Below are 15,935 nucleotides of genomic sequence, written 5' to 3' on the forward strand. Positions count from 1 at the left end.
CTTCCAGACAGGCCTTCTATGTGACTGCACACAGAGGCCCCAGGGTTACATCCTAATTATATGGCCGTGATAAACAAGTCAGCAAAAGCCCCATCTTGGTCCTGCTAGCAGGAGAACGGGCAAAGCTGCCTTTTGCACTATGCACACTGCACAGGCATAGGCCGCTGCTTTCATTTAAATATGTATGCTCAAGTAATGCAGCTACAACTCACAAAATCCAAAATAAGCCTTAACTGGAAATTAATGTTTTCCTTACTTAAGTTTCAAAGCAATAAAGGGGAAATTTTATCAATCTTCCCAAGCATTTTGAGGTCTGTAATTACCCTTTTCAGCCACCAGATGGCGTGATGTAGTTGGAGAAACATCAAACTACCATCCAAGGAAGTGAAAACTGATGGAGACTGAGGACTGTCAAGCCCCCTCAGGCTGGCACAGAGCAGGGGCTGTCCATATTTGAAAGCTAGTGACACATGCTGTATGCCAGTGTGGACACAGGCGGCTCCTGACAAGCTTGGCAGACATGTTGGTGGACTGGACTTTGAAAGGATGGTGTGACCTTGTAAGCAAAGCTGCAGGAACACAGACAACCCTTGCCAAAGAGCACACGTACCCTAGTCCACAGCAATGAGGACCTCACAGAGTCAGACATTTATAGTCTAGACAGCATGACTGCACCGATATGATACGATCTCAGTAAGGTGGGTGAACTTGTTTTCAAATTGAAATGCATGCAAAGAAATCTATAGATGTATAATCTTCCATGGAGGTAATATGAAACTTAAAATACATAAAATGAGACAAAGTGCACTGACACTCGCATTCCAGCTCTCATCACGAACTCCAGTACAGCAATGTAGAGATTACCGTACTTTCTGTAGTAAAACCTCCAGATTTAGTAAGAATGGAGCTCACTGTAAACATGTTCCTCTAAGTAAATGGCGTATTTAAGTGTGATAAGCATATAAGAGTTCAACATACCAGAATACACACACATACATATGACATATGTACACATAGGACACACACATTCACTCAGCAGGAAGCTGACTTACAGGATAAAGGGTGTAAATGAATGAGTTACTCACTTGGAACAAGGGAAATGCACTCTTAAATTTCCCACTGTCTACAACAAAGGAAATTCCTCCCAGACTGAGACTAAAATGAGTCCTGATGCCAGAGGGCAGCAATTTTCACAAGGTCTTTTCAATTCAATGACGTCAAGCTCAGGAAGAAAACGGGACAGAAAACCAACCACACAGAAGTCAGGGCCTGGCGGAAAGCCCTCAGTGGCCACCACAGCACTCTCTGCTTTAAGGCTTTGAAATTATATATAAAACTGTGAAAAAAAAGACTTTGTAGGAAAGACTGCTACCTTAAAAGGTACCATGATATTTATTTTGAAATGTTTTTATTGTTTGTCTGCTTCCTGATTCGCGTTTGTAAGGAACCAGTACTCACGCCTTCATTTCCACACTGCTGAGGCACCAGCTACAGCCTTAGACTAACTGTGGCAGCAGAAGCAGAGAGAGTACAACCAAAGCGGATGTGAGCAACCTGTGGGATTCTCAACACTCTCTGACAGGTGACAATCTGTATACCTGTGACACAGGCAGGACTGCCACATCCCTGTAACAACTACCATTGGTTCCTGGAATCCTTGTCAGTAATCAAATGTGTACCCATACCAAACAACCATGAGACCAACATTTAATGGACTTTTCAACTCTTAAAAAAAAAAACCCTTACTATACTAGTGTTGACATATATAAGCGCCATCTACAAAAGAATCTCCCAAAAGTTCATTTCTATGCTATTCAGCAACTAGCTAAAAACCTGCAAAGCAGGCAGCAGTCTCACCTCCTCACTGCTGCAGCCAAGCCGATCCCCACCAGGTAGCAGGCCAAGCCCTCCAGAGGCAAATCACAGGCATACTTTCAGTACTTACAATGGGACAGTAAACGTCTGAGGCGTTTTCCAACTTTTGATCAACTTCAGCTACTTTTTTCTTAACCAAAGTAACTAAAAATGTGAGAAAAAATTCTAACTTTCTTTACTTTCCAACAACAGAATTAAATGGATCCCACTGAGGGGTAACTCTGGCCACCTCCCTGCCTCTCAGAACAGCCCGCAGCCCAGAGGCTTTCAGCACTCACTCTGGACTCTGCACTCCTCACTGCCTTTCTGTCTAGCCCAAGTGCCCTGAGACCCAGCACACTGCAGACGGTAGCCAGATCACCGTGCACAGCTCTGCCTCACTAGTGCACTCCCCACAGTGTGTAAAGGGTAACAGTGCAGCAGCGCCCTCACCTCCACGCACAGACTGATCATCGAAAGAGGGAGTCACAGAGCGCACATCCTAATCCTGCCTAACATCTTCAATATAACAAGCGAGGTGAGGCAGAAGACGTAAGACACCTCAGCTGCATCAGTTTCTACACCTGGGAAACATGTAAGACATGAAGGCTGCCAGCATTACATACTACAGTACATACCAAGGAAAAACAAATTCTAATCAAGTCAAGTGGGTGAAACATACAGTGAAAAAACTGACAGCCAAAAGAAACAGATATTCAACCTAAATATAAAATATATTTAAAAGAAAGCCAAATGATGATTAAGGATGTAGTACCTGTAACACACAGCGAAATGAGCATAGGCAGCCACAATCCAGTTGTGGTGGCCAGCAACTATTAGCACCTTTCTTGGGTCCACTGGAAATCCTGTTGGTTTTAAAGAGAAGCATTTACATCTTTAACGAGTTAGAGAGTTCTGGTGCTGAGGCCATTTCATGCTTCTGCCTGTCTGGGTTAAGGGTGGTCGGAGCAGAGCGTACTCATGGCTTATTATACTGTGGATCATGCCGTCAGCAGACAGAGGCAAGTTAAGGGGTTCCGATAGATACCACAAGGCCCCGGAGCCTAAAATGTGAACTCACTAGCTAGATCTCAACAGAAAGTTGGTCAGCTGTTCCAAGGACAAAAACAGCAACAGAAGGAAAACAGAAACAGAGCATATTACACTTCAAATAAAAATATGTGTTAAATGGTTTTTCAAGATATAAATGATGAATCTGGATTCAGAACGAAAATAAAGGGCTGGGGTGGGCACTACAACATTGGGTACTCTAGCCGTAGGTTACAGGGTTCAACATACAGCACAGAGGACAAAAAGTACTATACATAGCAAAAAAGTACTATTCTGAACTCACGGCGCCTGTCACTGGAGAACAAACTGCTCTGAACCTTGGCTTACCCAGCCTAACAGTCTCTTCTTCGTTTCCAGAGAGTACGGGCGTTGTCCCGCTTCCCCGGGCTTCACATTCTGTAGAATTTAGTCCATTCCTTGTGTCTACAGAGGGTCTAGCTGGGTTAGTTATTTTGCGACTGGGAATGCCTACAAAGAAGAAGACAAATTTATCTGTTACCCTTCCAAAAATTAAAACAGTAAAAAAAAAAATCACATTGTAGCTGGGCATGTTGGTGTACACCTATGATCCCAGCACTCAGGAGGTAGAGGCAGGCGATCTCTGTGAGTTTGAGGCCAGCCTGGTCCACAAAGCCAGTCCAAGACAGCCAGGGCTACAAAGAGAAACCGTGTTTGAAAATAAGAAAAAAGAAAAAAAGAAGATACAATCCAACCATCAAACCAGTGTCTGTGATTTCCACCCTTCAAAGCCAATGAGGTGAAGGCTCATCATATCATGCGCCCTTTGCCCACTTCAGGGTGCTAAGCAGTCAATCTGTCCAGTCTGAGCTGCTCTTTAGCTTCGAGTATCACACGTCACCCTAACTGTGTCCGAATTCAGCTGCCTCCAACTGAATGCACTCATCCTTTCAGGAGAGACACCTCTCTGAGAAGCACAGTGCTGCACAGGCAAAGGCCCAACTCTTGTAAGTAAGTGCAGGGAGCTCCTGGGGCTCAGGGTCAGGGCTGTGCATGGCAGCCATGGTGCTGCCACGGAGACCTTCCTCTGGCCCTCACAGAAGGTGCCAACCCCAGCTCCCCATGCCATGCAGCTTCACTCTCATGAAAGGACACACTCGGGTAAGGTCCAGGTTTATAGAAACTCAAATAACCAAGAAAGTTTTTCTTTATTTTTTTTCTCTAGATGTATTTATTTCATGCATGTGAGTACAATGTCCTCATGCGCACCGTAAGAAGACATCAGATCCTATTACAGATGGTTGTGAGCCACCAGGTCATTGCTGGGAATTGAACTCGGGACCTCTAGAAGAGCAGCCAATGCTCTTAACCACTGAGCCATTTCTTATTTGCTCAATGACAAAAATACTTTTTAAAGGACTGAACAAACTTGAGCTGCAGTACCTGGTGGAGGCAAGTAGCCGTGGAACAGGACACTGCCGCAGGACGACCTCTCCAGCTCCTCACAAAGCAGCAGCCTTCGCACTGTAACAGTCAATGCGAGCTTGTCAGGGGGACATGCAAATACAAACCTACCCCACATCTACTTTCTCTAGTTAAGGATGGTAGGAAGAGAAAGGAGAAATGTCTTAGTAGCTCACATGAGATTTAACTTCTCACTGTGAAAAGCTAAGCCCTGAAGTACTCTCTGCAGAGGACCTGATGGAGGACACCTGCCTTTGGGCCAGTTTAGCACACAGGTCAGTCCTGGACGATCAATACTTACCTAGTGGAGTGATCCCATAGAATTCGGCTTCGTGTCTGAGAACATTGATGCTCACCCCCCTGCAAAGAAACAACAAGGGCAGTGAGCTCTTTAAGCCTGGAGACCTGGGCGACCACCGAGACAAAGGAGAAGGGGATGAGGCCATCCAGCCTAAATCCTGCTTTCCTCGTCTCCTTTTTCTTACACCGTTTATCACCTGAAGGGCTAAAGGGCATGGCACGGAACAAAGCACTCTGCAGGGGCTGGAGAGATGGCCCGGTGGCCAAGAGTGTGTGCTGCTCTTCCAGGGCACAGACTCAGTTCCTAGAAGGCCAAGGGACGCTCTTATCCACCCGAACTCGTTCCAGGAGATCCAACTCCCTCTAAGGGCACTGTGTGTACATGGTGCACAGACACATGTGTGGACAAACATTCTACACATAAAACAAAAGTAAATCTTTAAAATAAAAACATTCTGTAACCTACTTAAAAGCCATACATATTTTGATGATTTGTGTGAGTAAGGAGGATTTGAGGACTAGTACAAATGAATTATCAAGAAAAAAAAAAAAGCTGAAACCATTCTCCTATGGGACTTTTTAACAATTCTTTCTGTTCATATTTTAACCTTCCCCACAATACTGTAAGCGCCCTATAAGCGTCATCATCTTCTGCCTAGTGTTGCCGCTCTTCTACAGTGCCTAGTACAGAGCTCAGTTACACACCTTGTAATATATTTGTTGATAAAATAAACTGAAACTTGGGTTTTAAAGGCTGGCATGGACTTTGTACCCTGACGTAGACAGCATGGCCAACAGCAGTGCAGCTGGGTGACAGTCAACAGGAAGTGCAGTGAGTGCGAGCTCCACAGCCCACAGCACTAATGGCTACAATCCGTTCCTCCTCTGAGGATGGCCAGGCCTCAGTGTATATAACTGGGAGTTAACTGTTTCATTTGTGACTAATTTAACACAAGAAGGAATGGGCTGGGAAGGGGTGGAGTAAAGAAACTGCAGCCCCAAATGATGGCCCAGGGGTAGGAGTCCAGCTCCATTCACATCCCAAAATGCCAGCTGGTTATGGAGCCCACCCGTAAAGAAGGCGGAGACAGAGGGCTCCAGAGCACGCTGCCGGCTGGACTAACCAGTAGCCGGTGAGATCCAGGAGCAACTGAGAGACCTGGCCCCGATGTAAAACACAGAGAAACCCAAGATACCTGACACCAACCTTGGTACATGTATAAACATAAGCATGGCGCAGCACATGAGAGCGTGAGTTTGCACACACACGAAAAACAAAACACAAAGAATGCTAGAAACTTCCAAATTCCCCTTTAAAGCCAATGGTACAGTGGCAAGGTCCAAGACAGAAGGGCTCAGGACAAACATGAGACTCTTTAAGGAGCTGCAGGTAATCCCTTGAATAGACTGGCAGACAAAGTCATAGTCTGTGGTACCACCAGTACAAAATGTTATGCAAGAAACAGGGTAACACATTTTTAAAAAATACATTCCTTCCCTTCTTATTAAAAGCAACTACCCATAAAATTTAAATTTGCTAGGCTTCTTTAAATAACAAAAGGAACTGGCTGCTATGAAGATGGGTGAGTAAGCAGGAGGCCTTTCCTTATGGATGTGACTGTGGGTCAGTCACAAGCAAACAGAAGTCTGAATTGAATGAGGTACATGAAACCAATCTCATTCCAGAAGCTTACTGTCTGTTCACCTCTCACCCATTCTAGGCCCAGATGAAAAACCAAATCAAACACACCCCAATGCTCTACTGCTGATTTAATAAATGCTGGCTTGCACACATCACATGTTTTAGCACTGGGAACAAGACAGCCAAAATGAATGAATAAACAACTTCATCTGCAAAAAGCACACATCAGTGAGTGGGAGCCGAAACTAAGTGAAGCAGCAGCTAAAGGTAGCCCAAAAGTAGTACCCCCCCCCCAAAAAAAAAAAAATCAAAGCCTTCATTAAAGTCTGAAAGAAATAATGAAACATAAAAAAAACTACTCCTTAAGCCTTCCTGACAGGAATGTAAGCTGCAGCTCAAGACGGAAATACACAGACATGTTTAAGTGACCATAATCCATAAAGCACTACGTGCTGGCCACAGGGTTAGGCCTGTGTGCATGGCAAGGAGGCTGTCTAGAGTTGAGGTCTGCTGAAGAAAGACTCCTGGAAAAGCAAATACATGAAGTAAGAGCTGACGCCCTGACAGGCAGGAAGTGCCAACGCTGCCTTAGGCAGACACAGCAAAGAACAAACACCAGAAAGGACAGAAGGACAGGCTGGTAAGAGAAATTAAGCAGGGGGGGGGGGGGGGCGGTGGCGGGTCCAAACCCATAACTGCCAGCCAACAGTCCACAGTAACTTCTGCGGTTTCAGCAGAGCGGCCGACTGTTGGCTACAGGACTAAAGTCAAACACAGGGATGCAAAGCAGGGAACTGCCCAGGAAGCTGCCAGAACATCCTAGAGGGAAGAGCACGGTGGCCTGTACCATCCAACTTCAGCTGAGGATGCTCGCTGGCCACCGGGCAGATCAGAGGCACTTAGAGGCTGGGGGGCAGGAGGCGGGGGGAGTAGGTAACAAAACACAGGTGGGAGTCAACGCCATTACACCGCACAGCTGCACTGCAGTCTACAATTATCTACACATTCAAAATTACTCAGACAGCACCAGAAGGTTCCCACACAAGAAACAGTATCATCTGAGGGGACCAGGCAGCAATGACCCTGCCGTGACTATCACACGCTGCACGCTTAGATTCAGTAACTGTTATACCGTGTGCCATGCATGGGGAGGACAAGCACACCCACTAAGAAGCAGTCTTGGGCAGGCAGGTCTCTGTGTGAACAGGCCCAAACACTGGCTGCCAGCAAGGCCTCAGAAAGGATGAGTCTCCTACCTTAAGTCGAGTTCTTTTGTCCGAAGAAAATTTAGAATGGGGGCGAATGCTGCAGGGTCCCTATCAATAAATATCTGCAAGGGAAGAACTGTTTCATTATCAAGTCAAAAATTAATGTCTCCCTCCCCCCCCAAAAAATCTTAAACACAACCAAAGAAAAAAGACAGAATTTCTTAGACTTCCTCAATTTTACTGTTTCTGAGACTGACCTGTTAAACGTTTTCCCAACTGCTGATGCCTGCGGGGTGGGGGAGACACCAGAGAGACATCCCCATCTGACACACCCCACAGCTCAGCCAACACTGGTCAGTGCTGCTGTGGCAGTGCCCACAGCTGCAGCCAGCATGGGCCCTGTGAGTGCTGAACGGAGTGAGCGCTGTGCGGCTCCAGTGCACACAGAGAGCAGTGCTGCCACAGCTGTCACCTGCAACAGGGCAGGACTTCCACAGGCCTAACTGACAAGCTCAGGAGGATTACCACAGAGGAACACAGAATACACAGCACAAAGATGCTTACTGCAGGAAATCGGTGAACTGGATTTTTAAATTCAATTTTTAACTAAAATAATTTCATGAAGATACATCTGCTTTGCTGTCTTATTTTGCCTGCAAATCTCATCAAATAAATTAACTTCAAACGACTTCTGTGAACTGTCCCTCGCGTTAACACTAGTCGCCTGAACACAGCTGCGTCCAGGACAGCACTCTATGTGTGGACGCCGACCTCTGTCTAAAGCTTACAGGCCTTTGTTTCCACACTGCACTGCTTCACAGGTTCATAACAACCAGCAGGGCTTTACTCACTTACAACCTCTACCATTCTAATATCAAAGTATTTTCTCACTTATATTTATTGACTATTAAAGTTTTAATTATTGACTAAAAAACTATTACTTGTCAATGCCATCTCTCTAATCACAGACGTGTCAAATTGCTACATGCAATAGTGTCTGCTTACTAGTTCCAGTTTAGAAACACTGTATGTGACAATTTAAAAAAGCCACACTTTGTGTTTACCAAAATAAGAGCTTTCCTGTCAGCACACACTGAAACTTAAAGCGTTTGCTGGTCGAGTATGGAAATATAACCACATTATACTCACAGCACCAGTCTCGTCTCGGAGTGTGGAGATTCTTCCACTCAGCAAACTAGGGAACATTAAGATAACCTAGAGTTAGGTATGAAAATTTGAACACAAACAGCTTCCTAACAAATGTCAAAGTCAAACAAGCACATTTATGTCTCCAACTTAAAAAAAAAAAAAAAAAAAAAAAAACTCAATTTTAATCAGGTGCAGAGTGTATGCCTGTAACTCCTTAGAAGGCTGAGGGCAGGTGGAACAGGAGTTCAAGACCCAGCAAAACCTTTCTCAATGGTACAAAAACAATAACATTTCTAACTTCAGAGTTAACATTTTTAATTCAAAATATTTTTTAAAAATTTTAATTTAACTAATAAGGAAATTTTCATATTTTAGTAATTAGTCAAATGCATAATAACACAAATTAGATAAATTACCTGGAAAAAAAAGAATCTGGAATCCACATAAGAGTCTGTCTTGAGGTACTGAATCTGCAATTGAAATCATGTGGCATTCATTATAAACGGGAATGCACCTGAGCCAGCAATGCTCACAGGCTGAGAAGCCATCACACCCCAGCAACCATACCCACTGTGCTCACTCCTTTAAATTCTACTACTTTGTGGTCAGCGTGAAGATTTTCATACAGAGCTCAAAAAAGCAAACACAAAGCTTTTCAGTCTGCGACAAATCTCAGCCTCTCAGTTGCGCTATATGCAGCACTCTGGCCACTGTTCTCCCTCATCTTTGTGTTCTGCCCCTTTTGTCTCTGCCCCAGCTCAATCACCCTCTTCATGTCCAGCACCCCAAGTTGTACCCATCTCTGCTGACATCACTAGCTTACTAAACCCACAGTAGCTTCTCCAGACATTCTGTCCCAGATGACCCCCTTCTGAGAAACTAGCAACTTGTGTAATTATGTAAATCAACACTCTCTAGACAACATTCCTGGGCCATTTCCAACTTATGAGTAAGCATTGAGACAGCAAAGGCTTAAGGCCATTTCACCTCTAATAATTGACTATTCCTTGAAAAACTGCACAACTTTCAAATATACTTTCAGAAGTGTGTTTTACACACACACACACACATACACACGCCTATGCATTGTTTAAAGGTGGGGAGCAGTGTTGAGAATGACCTATGACCCATAGCCTAGTACCAGCACAGAACCCACAGCTACTCTGAAACAGAGATGCACACCCTCACCAAGTAAGTGTTTTGTACAAGCTGAGACACTGGCCTCTTTGCACAATCTTTGGGCTCTATATGGTCACAACAGAACATTTCCACATAAAGCAAGAATTGATAAATACATCACCACGCTGTCCACATGGCAGGCCTTCTGTCACCTAATCTCTGAGAGCAGAAGTACAAGGTCCCTTCTGTAAAATGTCTGACACAGCCTGCTTATCTCACAGACATCCATCCCCTACTGTTATCAAAGCTCACTTCCTAATCAGAGGGGAAAAAAATCAACTCAGCTTCCTCCATCCACAGATGTATAGTCTGTAAGGAAAACTGACCTAGTAAGGAAAAGACAGAAATCACTGTTTTCTTAAAGATGGATTTATGTTATTATCTTATGTGTATGAGTGTGTGCACGGTGCCCACAGAGGGCAGTAGAGCTCGTCAGATGCCCCTGGGACTGATGTTACAGACAGCTGTGAGCCACCAAGTGGGTACTGGGACTCAAAACTTGGTCTTCTGCAAGAGCAACAAGTGCTCTTGAGCACTGAACCAAGTCTCCAGGCCCAAACAATTCATTCCTTACAGAAATATCTGTCTATGTGTTCTACTAAGAGACCTGCCAGAGACCAGGGGTGCTAGCTCACGCCTAGCTTCACAGGTTATAAGTAATCTAAGTGTGGTCAAGCAAGTCCTGTGCTCACTAATCTAAGAAAGGACCAAACCAGGCGTGGTGGTACATGTTGAGGCAGGAGAGTGAGCTCCATGCCAGCCAGAGATATGCAGCAAAGTCGAGGCCAATGAGACTTTGTCTCAAATAAATTGATGTATACAAAAATATATGAAGACATAAGTAGGAAGGAGTCCAACAAATAGGTACAAATAAATTTGGCAATTTTCCATAAAGGCATTTCTTAGCAAACTCTTCAGTGGAACATGGAAACAAGCCTTTGGAGTGTCTGCAAAGAAGTCTCTAGACTAAATAATTGGGAAGATGCACCTTTGTTTTCTGTTGCTGTGTTAAAACACTGACCAAAATCAACCTGGGGGGGAAAAGGGTCTATTGGTTTACAGGTCTCAACAGATCTCAGTCCATCATGAAAGGGAGCAAAGGCAGGAACTGAGGGCAGGAACCTGGTGACAGGGACTGGAGCAGAGTTAGGGGCTCCCTTTTCCTTAGATTGCCCAGCCACCTGTGGTACCACCCACAGCATGCTGGGCCCTCCTGTGTCAATTAGCTTATTCAACTTGCTATTTTGTATAACCCAGGACCATCTGCCCAAGAGAAGTTCCACACACAGGGGACTGAGCCTTCCCACATCAATCATTAATCAAGAAAATGTTCCAAAGAGTCGCCTACAGACCAATCTTCTTTTTTTGCTTTGTTTTGTTTTGTTTTGTTTTTTGAGATAGGGTTTCTCTGTGTAGCCTTGCTGTCCTGGACTCATTTTGTAGACCAGGATGGCCTCGAACTCACAGAGATCCACCTGCCTCTGCCTCCCGAGTGCTGGGATTATAGGCATGCGCCACTGTGCCGGGCCCTACAGGCTAGACATCTTCTCAGAGGTTCTCTTTTCCTAGATGACCCCCACTTATGTCAAGTCGACAAAAACAATACAAAAGAAAAACAAGCAGCACCACTCGGTTGGCTAGGGCTCAGGGTCTCAAGGCATCTGGAGGCAGAGATAGCGGAGCATCTCCACTCACTGACTCCGGACCAGAGGACTGGCTAACAAGGAAAGGAGCGTGCCTCCCTTTGCTTGCCTGCACGAGCTCCCACACTTCTGAGCTTGCCACTGTGGGCCCAAACAAGCCCCTACCTCTTTAAGCTGCTTTTATCAGGTATGTTGTCACAGCAGCAAAGTTAACATGGATAGTTAGTAACTTCTGACAGTCCATGTTCATCCCCTTCAGGAACCCGTGTTAAAGCACATAGGCCTGCTCACAATCAGGCTGCCCCACCAGGCCCAGTGGCACACGGCTGTAGTCACCGCACTCAAGTGGTGGAGACAGTCACAGACAGTATGATGGAAACCTGCACACAGTGAATCAGTAGCAAGCCCACGCCATAAAACAATCTGCAACTTCTGGGCAAAGAGGTTGGAAAACTTATACATGTGATTAGCTTAATTCTTTTTTACATATATATGAAAGCCTTTGTTTCATTTTTATCTAGTATCTGAGGTGTGCCAAGGATGGATGGATGGACAGTAAACACGGCAAGAAGTCTAAGGAAATTAGCATGTCTGGTCGTACTCCATTCTTGGCTTGCTACAAAAGTTATTTGAAAGGATGAAGCAACCCAAGTCAAATGATGCCTTATGAAACAGTACTATGATAAGGCCGCTGACTCCCACGCTTTAGGCTTGCCTCAAGCTCTTTATCAATGCGTGAGATTGGTACAAGCCTAACTATGCGTTTCAGGAAACTTACCAATACAAAGTAACTTGCCCAAGGGTGTTAACTTAGAAGGAAGGCCTGCAGTGTGCAGAATAAATCCATCTAATTCCAAAACTGCCCATCAACGAGGCCCCATCAAGTGGACCTGGCCCTCTCCCACCGCCATCGATACCTACGCGAGCTGCTCTGGGACTCACCACTCAGGCTGTACATAATCTTCCCTGCCAGCCTTTAAGGAAAGCCCCAGGAGATGCTAACTCAGACAACCCGGGTGAGCTGCTCCCTGTTCTCTCTCCTTGACAGTGCAGCACTCTCTCTTCCTTCTCGTTCTGAACAAACGCCTTTTGCACCTTACTCCGTGACTTCAGGGCTTTAAGCCATGCCACACGCCGTCTTCCATCGGCCATTCCTGATGTCACAGGCAATCACAGAGGGACTTTTTCCCTTCCAGTGACTTGAGTGACTGTCCTGTGTTTAACTGTTTTGTCCAGGATAAACATGGCTTCTGGCCCTCTTCTAGCTCCCACATGCTGAAAGGATGTGTAATTCCATGAACACCTAAACAGGGAACAACATGCGGCATCGAATGCTGCCATTACTTTCAAAATATTCAACCCTAACAATTCCAAACCTTAAATTTCACTTTTGTGTTTCATTCCTATCTACCAATTTTTATGTCTTCTAAAATGTTTAAGCCAGTAATAAATTTATTCTCGTATTTTGTATTCTCTGCTAATGAGCACTTTGAAAATTCAGAACCCAGTAACAATCAAGTTCCACAGATAAAGTAAAATCCTTGACAGCTTACTCTTTAAGCCATTCACTTTCTTTTTTATTATTTTGCATCACTGATGCAGGTGGCAAGCAAGGGGTGGGCATGCATGCCACACGCAGTGTGCATGTGGAGTCAGTTTTCTCTTTCATCTTTATGCAGCTTTCAGGGGTGAGACACAGGGTGCCAGGCTTGCCTTGTTAAGTGCCTCTTTCAGCTGAGCCAGCCTGCTGACCACATCCATCTCCAATATACAAAAAATAACACTGTAAGGGCTGAAGAGATGGTTCAGTACTTTTTTGTTTGCTTGTTTGTTTGTTTTTCGATACAGGGTTTCTCTGTGTAGCCCTGGACGTCCTGGAACGCTCTTTGCAGACCAAGCTGGCCTCAAATTCACAGAGATCCACCTGCCTCTGTCTCCCAAGTGCTGGGATTAAAGGCATAAGCCACCACACCCAGCAATGGTTCCGTAATTAAGAACACTTGCCACTCTTGCAGAGGGCCAGAGTTTCATTCCCAACACCCACATCAGGTGTCTCACAACGCACAACACCTGTAACTCCAGATGTAAGGGGTCCTTTGGCCTCCACAGGCACCTGCCTTCACACACACAATCAAGGCAGAACAAAGCAACCTTTTAAAAATAACAATATAGCTTAGTTTTTGCCACAACACTATTTTTTTCTGAAGGCCTGAGAGGAAATATGTCAGCCATCCACAGATGTTGGGAACCAGTGTGAAGACTTGCTTCTCTGCAGTAACCCACACTGCACACTCTTTGTGGGGCGTTTCACTTTCGCATGCCAAGTTACCTGCAATACTTTCCTATAATTTTAGGTGGGCAGGAAAACCACTTTTTCCATTAGGAGATGAGGTCATTTGCACATGACCTGGTATGTACATAATGCAGTAGAGGTCATTGGCATATGATCTGGATGCTTACAATGCAGTAAGGGTGCAACTTCTCCAACTGTTAAAACTCTGCTTTGGAGGGAAAAGGTGGCAAAGCATTTAGACCATACCAAGTACCCTAGCCCCTGAGAGCCACGGCACCGTTTTCACTGCTGTTACTTTGTGCTTTTTAAATATGCAAAAGTGTTACATGCTTAAAGTCTTAAACATTGAAAAATAGCCTTCCCAGAACAACAAAATAGCCTGTGTCCCAGAGCACCCACTCCCTACACCCTGACTACGCCTTAAACCAAAGCTCCCTCAACCAGTGCTGGTACATATCCTTTTCTGGGAAGAGTAATATGTAAGTCACAGCAAATCCAAAAAACGGGTTTTTTGGTTTGGTTTGGTTTGGTTGTTTGTTTTTGTTTTGTTTGGTTGTTGTTGGGTTTGTTTGTTTGTTTGTTTTTTGGTTTTGTTTTTTTGGGGGTTTTTTGGGGGGGGTCTATTTTGCCAACAAACTTAATAAAAGGCACAGAACAGGAGTGGAAAGCCTAAGGGGCATAAAGAACAGAGTTCAGCTGCCTTCCTTTTTCCCAACACCTAAGGTGCTCACAAGCCAGTTTCTAGACACACGCCTCTACACGTGGAACAGACCTTTCCTGTCCACGCACCAAGAGACACTGGAAATAAACAACGATGCTGAGCTACCCGGTTCCCCGAGCCCGTGTTTGCATTACACAGTCCCTTACCTTAGCAGGCTTTCAAAGACGCATTAGTGTTCCTTGCGGAAGCTAAGCCCACAGCTAGGTGAGCCTACACAAAGGGAGACCCGCTCCCGAGCCTTTACTAGAGACTACAACTTGCTGGAATGCTGACAGCTCAGTGTCATCACGCCTGCCTAGCAGCAGGTGGGAGGCCCTGAGTCACTGGCTCAGACAGGCCCACCATGCCAACTGTGCTCCCGTGGCCTGACACCCTAGGAACCCGGAGGAATAAACACTGAGTTTGAACAGTGCTACGCACTGGACCTGGGGCCAGACTCTGAGGACCGCGCATGGCGGTTCGGACTATGCCAGCCGCGGATACCCCACCTGGAGGTGCAGACGCTGCCCTGACTGACTGCAGCGGGTACCGCGCCAGGAGGTGCAGACGCTGCCCCGACTGCAGCGGGCACCCCACGCGGAGGGGCAGACGCTGCTCAGACTGCAGTGGGCAGCCAGGCTGGAGGGGCAGACCCCGTCCAGGCTGCAGCGGGTACCCCGCCTTGGCCGTGCAGACGCCACCCAGGCTGCAGCACCTAGCCCACCTGGGCTTGTACATGCCGCCCCCCGAGGCCGGGGGCTATCCCGCCCCATGTCCCCTCGCGGCCGCGGGCTCACCTGGTCCCCCCGACGTTCAGCTGTACGATCTCCCCGCTGCTGGCCGCCGCCGCGGCGAAGCTGCCGCAGTGCCCGCCCGCCATGTCTGCGGCCGGAGCCGGGGCCGAGGCCAGGAGCGGCGGCGGCTCGGCGGCCGGAGCACAACACGGAGCGCCGAGCCTCCCGCAGCGTCCCGGCTCGCACCCTCTTCCCCGGCTACGTGCTTGCGGCCTCCGCCTCTCGTGGTTGCAGGCCGCTGGCCCAGCCCAGCCTCTTCTCAGGGCTCACTCGCCTCCATGGCGGCCGCCACAACCTGAGAGGACGGATCGCCGCGTGGGACAAAAAGCCGCAAGTTTGCGCTTCCCAGCAAAGGATAGGAGTGGGTGGGGTTGGAGAAAGGGAGGAGCTCCTGGCGGTGGGCGGACCTGGAGTGGAGGGTCTTGTGCCACTGATGCCCTAGGAAAGATTTGGGTTTTTTGTTTTGTTTTCTTTTTTTTCTTTTTTTTTTTTCAGTTACCAGTACACAGATTCCGGGAAGAAAGAAAATTTCGCATTTGTTCAGATCGATGTCTAAATGTACGTGTGCACATTCAATGAAAAGTTAAGAAACTGAACACCTTGCATCCAAGCTCAGTTAACTTCCACGCTGCCTCTGCTCAGGGTAGGAGGAAGCAGAAACACCCCTGGGGTGCGCAATG

At 46.4% G+C, this 15,935-nt stretch overlaps 1 protein-coding gene across 3 annotated transcripts in view; it reads right to left on the reverse strand.

Annotated features, from left to right (window-relative positions):
* The window catches only part of Kctd3 (potassium channel tetramerization domain containing 3), a 37,656-nt gene extending 22,244 nt beyond the window's left edge, over nt 1-15,412 (reverse strand). The window contains exons 1-8 of one of the 3 annotated variants that reach the window (XM_051148118.1): nt 15,259-15,412; nt 9,063-9,116; nt 8,647-8,692; nt 7,546-7,619; nt 4,649-4,707; nt 4,327-4,407; nt 3,253-3,393; nt 2,630-2,720 (exon numbers count right to left, since the gene is read on the reverse strand). In XM_051148118.1, the coding sequence (XP_051004075.1) occupies nt 2,630-2,720; nt 3,253-3,393; nt 4,327-4,407; nt 4,649-4,707; nt 7,546-7,619; nt 8,647-8,692; nt 9,063-9,116; nt 15,259-15,341 (629 nt within the window). In that variant the 5' untranslated portion in view covers nt 15,342-15,412. The remainder of the gene's footprint in view (nt 1-2,629; nt 2,721-3,252; nt 3,394-4,326; nt 4,408-4,648; nt 4,708-7,545; nt 7,620-8,646; nt 8,693-9,062; nt 9,117-15,258) is intronic. The other 2 variants (XM_051148117.1, XM_051148116.1) reach the window with 2 other exon arrangements.
* Between the last annotated feature and the right edge of the window lie 523 nt (nt 15,413-15,935).

The sequence above is a fragment of the Acomys russatus genome, chromosome 6, assembly GCF_903995435.1.
Source record: "Acomys russatus chromosome 6, mAcoRus1.1, whole genome shotgun sequence".
NCBI classification, from domain to species: domain Eukaryota; kingdom Metazoa; phylum Chordata; class Mammalia; order Rodentia; family Muridae; genus Acomys; species Acomys russatus.